The 12,220-nt window shown below is 39.5% G+C and overlaps 1 protein-coding gene across 4 annotated transcripts in view; it reads left to right on the plus strand.

Annotated features, from left to right (window-relative positions):
* AP2B1 (adaptor related protein complex 2 subunit beta 1) overlaps positions 1 to 12,220 on the plus strand; it is a 139,150-nt gene that overhangs the window by 38,828 nt on the left and 88,102 nt on the right. For all 4 annotated transcript variants that reach the window (XM_049858689.1, XM_049858692.1, XM_049858691.1 and 1 more), the window contains exons 6-9: positions 6,095 to 6,285; positions 8,358 to 8,579; positions 9,511 to 9,631; positions 9,759 to 9,854. In XM_049858689.1, the coding sequence (XP_049714646.1) occupies positions 6,095 to 6,285; positions 8,358 to 8,579; positions 9,511 to 9,631; positions 9,759 to 9,854 (630 nt within the window). The remainder of the gene's footprint in view (positions 1 to 6,094; positions 6,286 to 8,357; positions 8,580 to 9,510; positions 9,632 to 9,758; positions 9,855 to 12,220) is intronic.

Consider the following 12,220-nt stretch of genomic DNA (forward strand, 5'->3'; position numbering starts at 1 on the left):
ATCAGGTTTTATAACTGGATAGTAAATCTTGCCTCTTTAAGTGCTATCAGGATATTATCTCTGAAATATATGAAAGCAGAAGAATACATTTTTCTTCCTTGTATGAATTTACGTGTCACCTTTATCTGGAAGTAATACTCTGGTTACATTATCCTCCCCCAGCCCTGATTTTTCTCCCCCTTTCCCCAGTTGAAATTCACACAGCCCTTGCACCTTGTGTGAATGCTGGGGACAGAGTACGCAGATGCTGGAATCAGACACGGGTTTGAATTCAGATTTCAGCACTATCCCTTTCTTACTGTGTGACCCTAAACAAGTCACTGAACTTCTCTAAGCCCTTTTTCCTGATCTGTAATAGGTGGATTTTAATAGTAACTACCTCAGAGTAGAGCCCTGGTGACGCAGTGGTTAAGAGATACGGCTGCTAACTGAAAGGTTGGCAGTTCGAATCCACCAGCTGCTCCTTGGAAACTCTGTGGGGCAGTTCTGCTCTGTCCTGTAGGGTTGCTGTGAGTTGGAATCTGCTCGATAACAACGAGTTTGGTTTTTTTGGGGGTGGGGGGGGAATTTACCTCAAGAGTTGAGGAACCTTGGTGGCGCAGTGGTTAAAGTGCTTGGGTCCTAACTAAAAGGCTGGCAGTTCAAACCTTCCAGCAGCTCCATGGAAGAAAAGACCTGATGATCTATTCCCATAAAGAAGCCTAAGAAACCCTATGGGGCAGTTCTCCCTTATCCTATGGGGTCACTAAGTCGGAATCAACTTGATGGCAAACAACAACAATAACAACACCTCAGAGTTGTTACGAGAATTAATGGCACATAGTAAGTATGCAATAAATTTTAACCATTATTTTCTTTTATCTCTGAAACTCTGTTAGGTACAGTATAAAACAAAACAAAACCTGTTGCCATCAAGTTGATTCTGACTCGTGATGACCCCATGTGTGACAGAGTAGAACTTCTCCATAAGGTTTTCTTGGCTATGATCTTTATGGAAGCATTTCTCCTGGCCTTTCTTCTGTGGAGCTGCTGGGTAGGTTGGAACCACCAACCTTTAGGTTAGCAGTCAATCACAAGCCACTTGCGTTACCCAGAATCTTAGGTATAAACTAAAAGAAAAAAAAAAAAAAACCCGTTGCCGTTGAGTCGATTCCGACTCATAGGGACCCAATAGGACAGAGTTAGAACCACCTCATAGGGTTTCCAGGGAGCAGCTGGTGGATTCAAACTGCCAACCTTTTGGTTAGCAGCCAAACATTTAACCACTGTGCTACCAGGGCTCCAGGTATAGTATAAAGTAGGTCAAAACACAAATTCCTTACTTAAAAAAAAAAAAAATCAACTAATAACCCAACAAAAAAATGGGCAAAAGACTTGAATAGGTGTTTCTCCAAAGAAGATATACAGGTGGCCAGTGTGTGAAACGATGTTCAATATTATTAGTCATTAGGAAAATGCAACAAGTCACATTGAGGTACCACTTCACACCCCCTGCAAGGTCCCTTGGTGGCGCACATGGTTTGTGCATAACTATTAGCTCAAAGGTTGGTGGTTCGAACCCACCCACAGTGGGAGAAAAGCGTGATGATCTGCTTCTGTAAAGATTACAGTAAAAAAAAAAAAACCTATGAAGCTCAGTTCTGCTCTGTAACACATGGAGTTGCCATGAATTAGAATTGACTCCATGGCAACGGGTTTGGTTTTAGTTTTAGGATGGCTGTAATTAAAACAAAACAGAAAATAACAAATGTTGGCAAGGATATGGAGAAATTGGTGGGGGAATGTAAAAATTGTTCAGCTGCTTTGGAAAACAATTTATATTCCTCAAAAAGCTAAACATAGAATTAACTGTATGACCCAGCAGTTCCACCGCTAGGTTTATTCCCCAAAAGACCTGAAAAGAGGTACTCAAATATATGTACACCCATGTTCGTAGCAACACCTTTTGCAATAGGCGAAAGATGGCAACAGCCCAAGTGCCCATCATTGGATGAATGGATAAACAAATTATGGTATATACATACAATGGAATATTTTTCATCCATAAAAAGAAATGAAATACTGATGCATGCTACAATGTGCCCGAACCTTGAAACATTATACTGAGTGAAATGTCAGACACAAAAGGTCCCATATTGTATGATTCCATTTATATGAAATATGCAGAATTGGTAAATCCATAGAACAGCATGTAGATTGGTGGTTGCCAGGGGCTGGGGTTAGGGAGGAATGGGGCGTAACTGCTTAATGGGTATAGGGCTTCCTTTTGGGGTGATGAAAATGTGGAACTATAGGGGAGGTGGTAGTTACACAACACTAAATGTACTAAATGCCCCTCAGTTGTTTACCTTCCAGTGGTTAATTTTATGTTATGTGAATCTCACCTCAATTAAAAATAAATAAATAAATAACAGACTCTAAGGACCCCTAACCAAAACCAAACCAAACCCAGTGCCATTGAGTCGATTCTGACTCATAGCGACCCCATAGGGTTTCCAAGGAACGCCTGGTGTATTCGAACTGCCGACCCTGTGGTTAGCAGCCATAGCACTTAACCACTATGCCACCAGGGTTTCCAAGGACCCCTAAGGAACTATCAAATTGAAGAGAAGTCTGTAGTTAAGGTAGAGAAAGAGTACTCTATAAATAATAAGTATTGAGTGTTATGTGTGTGCCTATATATGCTTTTGCGTATGTGTGCGTTTATGCATGTTTGTGTTTGATAAATATGAGGTAAATACATGTTGTATTAGGTCTACCAGGGGAATGTTTGTTGCAGTTTCCCAAAGAGTGGAGCTTTCCGTAATTGGGAGGCAAGATGGATGTCTTTTTTTTTTTTTTTAATGCTATGGATGTATTCCTGTGTAGCATAGATGCCAACTTTTTATAAGTCAACTAATATACTGAGGAAGCTTACTCTTTAAAGAAACCCTATTTATAAATCCATTTTAAAAGCAGTACCCTCTTTTATAAATCCCTTTCTTGGGAACGCTAATATTTCTGAGGTAATTGTTTTGGAGGCCATTGTTTTCTTTGTGGTGTTATTTCCTGAGAAATACCAGTTTTCTTAGGGAAAAAAATTATACATAGTAATCTTAACAATTTAAGTTCAAAGTCATGGTTCAAGTGAAAGAGGCATACCATTGTTTGAACCCATGAATAAATCAAGGCAGTTACTGCAAGGGTTGGATTTGCTCTTTTGTGATGTTGAAATATTGTTTGGAGAAGGTTCTCTAGATGAGTGAATCTTAAGGTTCAATCTATTTAAAGTTTATTTTTTTTAATTGACAACATATGTACGTAGTATAGAATTCCAAAGATACAAAGTATAAACACTGACAAGTAAGTATTCCTCCCTTCCCTGTCTGGCTTAGCCTCCCGGTTCCTGTCTGAAGTCATCTTCTTCTTTGCCTACTTTAGAATCATTGTGACTGGCGTATTTGGAATTTCCATTAAAGAGTGAGAGAAACATGGCTTACTGACTAGAAAAACTCCCTTATGGGCCTGCCTTAGTAAGTTCCTGAAAACAGAACAGTCTGAATGTGAAGATTAGGAGATGAAAATGGAATGGTAGGATGGAAGGAACTTTGAAGAGTTTTAGAAGAATTGAGTTTGGTACTGGAGAGCAGAATAGCATCTCCTCTGGTCAGTGTCTTCAGTGATCGCGTTTCTCAGAATGCAGGCTTTGCTAAATATAATTTTCTAATTTGATCTCTGAATCTTTTAATTAGACTTAATTTTCTGTTTCTTGTTTATATGTGATAGTAAGTGGAAATTGCCATTTAAAACACCAGAACAGATACCTCATTAACTGCATTACACACTTAGTTTAATTTCCAATTGCTTATGATAATAACAGAGGGATTATGATCGATCGTTTTATTCAGCATCTTGTTCTCTTCCTTTTCTCCCCATTGCTCTTTTTAATTTCTTCAAATCTCACCTTTTCTTCTACGTTTGCTATTAACAGCCTTTATAAGTTTTTTTCTAACATGAAGAGGGTTTGGCTAGCAGAAGTGGTGAGTTGTGGTAGGAGGTTTGTTTTTGACAAAACTGGTCGTGTGGTAGCAGCGCTAGATCAAAGCAGACTTTTGGTCTTCCAATATGACATTTTAATCCTTTATGTATTATAATCAGGTCTATGTAATGTATTGTACACAGGAAATAAGATAGTTTTTCATTGCTTGTAAAGCACTGAGATGATGGGGGAGATAATTATCTCATCATTGCTTGATGGTGGAGTTACCTGTCACTTTTGAGTCAGTTTTGACTCATAGTGACCCTACAGGACAGAGTAGAACTGTTCCATAGGGTTCTAAGGAGCAGCTGGTGTATTTGGACTGCTGACGTTTTTTGGTTAGCAGCCGTGGCATGCCATAGCTCTTAATCACTACGCCACCAGGGCCCCATGTGGTAAAGTTAGCAAACAAAAATTACATCAGAGAAGGACCTTGTACATGCTACCATCCAGTAAGTGAACTAGGTAATTATTCCTGATTTGTCTTAATAACAATAAAATATTATACCCGTAATCATATTTATCAAGTGAGTCTGATTTTTCATATTAGAATCTTTGTTCTGATTACCACATTATGGCTGGAGATGATTCTATTTGTGGCATCATTATTCTGTACATAAAAATGGATACAGATTTCCTAGACATTTATCTTCTATGTAAAATCATATGCTGGGATAATTTGCACACTACCCAGGCAGCATAGATATTAAAATAATAGCAGAATTGTGGCCATTATGTGTCTTCTCTTGGTTACAAAAGAATAATCATTCAACTCATGATTTCTCATGCTTTTAGCAAGGGACTTAAGTAGAAACTAATAATGTATTGACATTTTGTATAATCTTTCAATACAACAGTACAGTTCAATCTTTTCAGCAACATAATTGCTGAAGCTGCTATTTCCCATCACATTTTATGCGTAAAGAATATTCAGCCTCACCTAATCTTTAGTAGCAGCTGGGAGCTTCATTGTAAAATGTGGTTTTAAACTCACTTAAATAGGGCCATAGTAAAGATTTTTGTGTTTTCTTTCGTTTCTTCCTTTTTTTTTTTTTTTTGCAGTCTTTTATAATTATTTACATATGCATTGGTTGTAGGTTTTTTAACTATAAATAATCTGTAATTTTTATATAAAGAGTTGAATTTTCTTCTTGTAACTAATACAGATTCCTAGTTCTGTTAGTCAGGATATAGGCCTCTACTTTGTTGTCTCAGGTAGCAATTTTTCATTTATCATAGCATGTAAAGGAAGGATACATTGGGGATATGCCATATTCCGTTGAATCTAAGATGCTACTGATTATGAGATGCATTATTATGTATGACCAGGAAAGAAGAATTCTGCCTATTAAGCTGACATGTCATTGACTATAAAATGCATCCGAATTTCAGAGGTGTTAATGTGAAAAAATATGCAACTTGATGAATTACAGGAATATTATCACCTTAAGTTTACATAGGGCTTTGTGGAAACCACTTATACATAATGTCATCTGAGTTTATCCTCAGATTAAACTAAAGTGAGGTGGATTAAATTATCCCCGGTATTCAGACAATATGTGTTGTCCCAACATCGCGTACTAGTGAACTAGGATCTCAAGCCCACATTTTCTTACAATCTAACACGTGCTTAATGGCGTAACTTCCCCCACCATACACACACCCAGGCACGTATAAAATTATTTGGCCTAGATTTTTCTTTCTGTTGCCGAATGTATGTATTTCATATTTAGACTTTGCTGTTTCTATAGCTGTTCATATGCCTTGATTTTATTCATAGTTTTGAGTATTACTAAAATGGCTAACATATGCTTTAATGGTAGATCATGTGTGAGACTCCGCTAACATATGAATTGTTTTAATGCCAGGTTGCCTGACTAGTAGGAAGCTCTAGAATGCCATCACTAGCAGCTTAATATATGTTTTCAAAGCAGTTTCTCTATTTCTATATGACAGGTAAAATGTTCAGGAATGGTTATGAGTTGAGATCTATAAAGTGATCCAGAGACGATTGATGAAGTATTTGTCTAAGTTAACTGTTCTTGGTGAATCAAGGTCATATCTCTTCTTTCCCAGGTGGTGGCTAATGCTGTAGCAGCATTGTCGGAAATCAGCGAGTCTCACCCAAACAGCAATCTGCTTGATCTGAACCCACAGAACATTAATAAGCTGCTAACAGCCCTGAATGAGTGCACTGAGTGGGGCCAGATTTTCATCCTCGACTGCCTATCTAACTACAACCCTAAAGACGACCGGGAGGCTCAGAGGTGAGTCTGTTTTCCTGGATAGAATCAAGGAGTCTTGCTTCACTCAATAAGTTCTAGTGTCTGCTGTTAGAATAAAGGTCTCTTTTGTTGAGGAAGATCAGTGGCTTGTGGGGTAGGTATTGTTGTTTTCTCCAAGGTATATTCTCACTGGATTTAGGGACATTTTTGATGGTTGAGTAAACTATACCAAAGTAGCTCTTTCTAAATGCTGCGTGTTTTTCGTTTCTTGTTTGAACAATACAGTCACCACCTGCCAAAATCCCATCACCATTGTCTCACATCTCCCACACAGCAGTTCCTGGCCATTTGGCAAACAAAGGTTATTGAGTGTCTTTCTCTGTAAGGACAAACTTTTTATTCTATTAGATGCATAGTAAGTGGCTGGATAACTAGTTATTAAGTTTAACTATACCTGTAATTCTCTACTAGAGAAAGTGCTTTGGTTACTAGGAATGACAGTCGACAGAATACATGATGCTTTCCATTAGATATGGAAATCACATCTGTCTGAATTTGGAGCAGATTTTGGAAGGCATACCTGGATTGTTCTGACAGTAGCAGCTCAGTCCTCTATCACTTAGTGTTATAAATTTCCTTTGACTATCAGAAATTGGCTACTAAATTTGATATGCACATACACACATTTTAGTTTACAGAGTTGAAATTATCACCAATTTTTATTGAGCATGTTATATATATAGGCACTGTACTAGGCAAAGTACTTCTGAAGAATTGTTGGCTCTTCATTAAAGTTGACATATTTTAATTACGGTAGATAAGAACCTTCCTTGCCTGGCTGAAGCTGATTTCCAAGCTACTATAATGTAAGTGCTCTTCACTTGTCTGGGAAATTGTTCCCTCTGGACTTAGTTCACCCTGATAGTTTCTTTCCATCATTGAAAGTACAAATATCTTCAGGAGAGAACTCTACCTAAGGTAGAGTTTTATTTTCTGTTGGTTATCGACATATCACACTTATTCATTCATTCAGCAATAATTTATTGGGCCCCTGCTATGCATCAGGCACTGTTCTAGGCCCTGAGGATACAGCAGTGGACATGGAGCACTTACTCTAAGGGATGGGAGTGAGGTGAGAGGCAGTAAGCAAAATTAATTATGTAGTATATAACATGTCAGATGGTGATAAGTACTAAGGAGAAAGATATGGTAGGGAAAGGCTCTAAGGAATGCTGAGCATTTGGGTATGAGAGGTGGTAGTTTTAAAAATGTGGCCAGGGAAGGCCTCACTGAGGCAGTGGCATTTGTGTAGAGATTTGAAGGAGATCAGGGAGTCAACCATGCAGATACAGGAGAAAGAAAGAGAAACACAACCTACTTGTATCCATAATTGAATGTAGTCAGCTAGCCACTCGTGATGTTTAAGAGCTATTAAAATTAGGTTAATCTCTGAAAAATCCTCAACAGATAATTAAATATACAAGATTTCTCGAGGCATTTAAATGAAGGTGGCACGGGCTAGGGGAAGGGGAAAAGGTTGAGAGAGCATTACAATGGTATTTGAATATTAAAAAAAAAAAAGAAGAAGAAGAACTTATGAAGTTTCCATTATAATCCTGAGGCAAGGGACTGGGTAGTTTTCTCTGCCAGCCCACCTCCTTCTGCATCTCACAGTGAAACCTCTAGCCACAAGTTGGTTGCTCCTTCTCACTATGAAATAACCCTCAGATTGCTTAATTTGACTTCCCGTAGGTTGAGGAGAAATAGGCTGTGAGGCAGGGAGCCCTTTCATAATGTGGGGAGACAGAGAGGACTATAAAACAGGAGGTAAATGGTGTGAGCTTCAAGTGTTTTCGGGTATTGCTAGTGTCCTTCCATTGTAAACATCCCTTATTATTGGTTTCCTGATGCCCCTGCTCTGCCTGTAGTTTGCTGGGAACGAGGCTTCTGCTGTGTTGGATTCCAGTTTTACCTAAGCATGGAGCTTCGACTTTTCTAATTGACTCTCTAATTTCTCAATATTTGGGCCATGGGACTCTGACACATTAGCTTATAGAATGGATTGAGTAAAGAAATTGTAATTCAGGATAATAATTTTTCTTTTCTGCCCTCAGCATCTGTGAGCGGGTAACTCCCCGGCTATCCCATGCCAACTCAGCAGTGGTGCTCTCAGCAGTAAAAGTCCTAATGAAATTTCTAGAGTTGTTACCTAAGGACTCTGACTACTACAATATGCTGCTGAAGAAGTTAGCCCCTCCACTTGTCACTTTGCTGTCTGGGGAGCCAGAGGTGCAGTACGTCGCCTTGAGGAACATCAACCTAATTGTCCAGAAAAGGTTGGGAAATAATGAATTGGTGATTAAAGTATTTGTAATTTTGAATTCAGCTTAATAATATCAATCCTAAGTAGACCAATGTTAGAATTTTAGTGTATGTAAATGAAAATGATGTGTGGCAGGACAACTTGCCCAGATCAGGAGGCTAACAAGTGATATTGGAGTGTTCCTGTAATAAATGCCTGGTGTTGCCCTAGAATTCCATTTATTTTCTGAAGGGTCTCTTTCTGGTATACTAGCATCTAAGCACTTAACCACTACACCACCAGAGTTCCTTGGTATACTACATGTTGTTGTGTGCCATCAACCGTCGATTCCAACCCATAGTGACCATATAGGACAAAGTAGGACCGCCTCATAGGGTTTTCAAGGCAGTGATCTTTACAGAAGCAAACTGGTACATCTTTCTTCCGTGGAACATCTGGTGAGATTTGAACCGCTGACCTTTTGGCTAGCAGCTGAGCACTTAACATTGCTCCACCAGGGCTCCTTGGTAATACTACATAAACCCATAAACCCAAACCAGACCCATTTCTGTCGAGTCAATTCCGACTCATAGCGACACTATAGGACAGAGTAGAACTGCCCCATAGAGTTCCAAGGGGTGCCTGGTGGACTCGAACTGCCAACCTGTTGGTTAGCAGCCAGACTCTTTACCACTACGCCACCAGAGTTGCCTGGTATACTGCAGTTTAGAGTGGGATTGTTGTTATTCCAGCAGTTCTTCTTGGCAACATGTACCCTGACCCTTAAAAAGGATAAAAATAGTCAGATGGAACTCAAAAGAATAGAGGGGTGTAGAGAAAGTTTGTGACTCTTTTTCTGGGGAAGAGGGACTGGCAGAGCGGCACAGATTAGATATTAATACAAACTCGGAAGAATGTATCGATACATGCCTTCACCTTCCTTATCTTGTGTTTGTGTGCCACAGGCCTGAAATCTTGAAGCAGGAAATCAAAGTCTTCTTTGTGAAGTACAACGATCCCATCTATGTTAAACTGGAGAAGTTGGACATCATGATTCGTTTGGCATCCCAAGCCAACATTGCACAGGTCAGACTTCAGCAGACTCAAGTTTATAGTGACTTAGATTCTAAGTTCTGACCTTTAGAAGAAATTAGGACATGAAATTGCTGTTTGAGAATCCTTAGTCATTGTCCACTTCCTGGATTTTTAACAGGTTCTGGCAGAACTGAAGGAATATGCCACAGAGGTGGATGTTGACTTTGTTCGCAAAGCTGTGCGAGCCATTGGACGGTGTGCCATCAAGGTGGAGGCAAGTGTCCATGGTAGTTGTGATCACATTACAGCTTTCTGACTGTTCTCCTCATTCCTTTATTTTAAATACTTTTTTTTTTTTAGTTTATCGGAATAATAAAGCACATAGTTAAAATATTAAAGAACTTCCCTACCTAGACCCTGTTACCAGAGGGAATAATTTTTAACTCTTTAACTATTGCTTGTTTTAGTTATTTTTTTGCTTACTTCCATACTTCTAAATAGTATGCTTATCCAGTTGGTTATGGATTTACTAAAATAGTAGACGTTGTTTATTAGGTTTGTGCTATGAGATAAGTATAGTTCATAATCCTCCTATTCCTACTTTTCCTCTCTCCTGTATTCCAGTATAGTTATGAATTTTTGGTCCTATATTGATTTCTTTGTAAATTGAGATAATATTTCTTCTTTTTATTTTGCATACTATGGCCACATAAATATGTGGTGCCATACAATGTGCAATGATTGTATTTTCTTTTTTATAGAACCTTTTGTTTTCTCTGGAGTTTCTGTAATTGGCCTTTTTTTTCTTACACTGTATATCTTTGTTGGACTCCTATCTTCTTCCAGCTTTTCAAGCATAGTATCAAAATCTGTAAGCTCCCTTTTGTCCTAGACCCTTCTCTCTTAAACTCGTCTGTCGTTTTGCTTGAATTGCTTTTTGGCTTCTGCACAGCCATCATCCCAGAAAGCCTCTCTTTATTATTCTTTAATGTTTTGGAACCTTTTTTCATAGTATTGCTCTTCTTTTTTTAATTCTTGCAATATTTTCTTGTATCCCAAAAGACATGAATTACAGTTTTTTGATTTGTTTCTGCACTTTGAATTTAATTATCTAGGACATGGTATGATGATGGTCGCATAAATACCTACGTGTCTGTAATCTAGTGTGAGGAACTGCCTGCATTCAGGAGGAGAGATGAAAACCAGGATCAGCACAAAGCTGGTTCCTGTGAGGTACAGGTCAGACGTACCTCCACCCCAACTTTTTCACCGTTTCTGACACTAGCTACCACTCCCCACAGTACTCTCTACTTCTCTGCTTGGCTCGATAATTAGTCACAGTGGCCACACAAAACTCACAGGTCATACTTAGTTATGTGGTTTATTAGGGAAGTAACAGGCTACAACTTGGGATCAGAATTAACTTGGAAGTAAGAGGCTCATCTCTTGGCCACGCACATACGCTGGACCCGTCTCTTGGCCGCATCTGCAGGCCGGTCCCTTTTGGCTCGGGCAAGTGTTACAGCTTTTAACTCCACCAGCAAGCCTCCTGCCTGAAGACACTTAGCTCTCTCTCTCTTTCTCTCTGGGCCAGCAAGCCCACCACAGCCGCCTCTCTCTCTCTCTGAGCTGGCAAGCCCACCGCACCGTCTTGTACCAGTCTCCTGGTCCTGCGACTCATACTCCTACCGCTGTTTCTCTGCTGCTAGACTTTGCTGTGTTTGCCATCATCTTGCGCCATCTCATGCCGCCTTCCATGTTACATTTGTCTCTGTTCTGGATCTGGGACGTTCTCAGCACAGGGACCCTGGGATCAAAGGATGCGTTCGGCTCTAGGCTCTTCTTGTTGATAGCGAAGTCCCTGTTAACCTCTGTGGGATTGGCCCTTATATAAGCCTAGCAGGGTGATAAAACCACCAATCTCTGAGCTGGACCCCAAGGGGCTCAATCTTACTGGGTGGATTTTCAGGCCCTTATTTGCATAGTAATCAACCAATCCCTTGCTAGATTGTGGCTCAGCTAATCGTTTTGGCAGAATTATAAACCCAAGGCCAGTAAGGCCATATGTAAGAGAAACCCACTGCACTGCATATCTATGTATATATACATACGTATATATGATTTTTAAATTGGGGTGTATACCATGTAATACAGTAAAGTGCAGCCCATTTATATTTAAGAATGAAACAATAGGAAAGCTGATTAGGACAGCTAATTAGGCTGTTAATTAGCAGGTTTCAGCTTTAAGATAGTGAGTTGACCTTTACTTGAAAGGCCTCTTGAAGAGCCCCTCTGTGGCCTTAGAGGGCAGATTGGTTTCTAGCTTGGCTGCAGCCTTCCAGCAGGTATTATGCACTGCAACTTATTTTGTCGTGCTTCATCAGTCACCAGCCCTCCATTTGTTTTCCCTCATTCAAAATTTGTTGAAATTAATGATGGCCTCTGTTCACTATGTTATTGTGGGTTCACAGCCCCATATTTGTTCTTGCTACTTGATTATATGTAATTCTTAGAGTCAGAGGGTTGGGCCATATGTCTTCTCAAGGATACTGAAATAATTTGTACAGTATGACCAGTACTTCACAGGAAGAGAAGGAGGCAGATGCTATGTCAGAAGCTTCTGTGAAAGCCAAGGTCCCA

The sequence above is a fragment of the Elephas maximus genome, chromosome 19 (genome assembly GCF_024166365.1).
Source record: "Elephas maximus indicus isolate mEleMax1 chromosome 19, mEleMax1 primary haplotype, whole genome shotgun sequence".
Lineage (NCBI taxonomy): Eukaryota > Metazoa > Chordata > Mammalia > Proboscidea > Elephantidae > Elephas > Elephas maximus.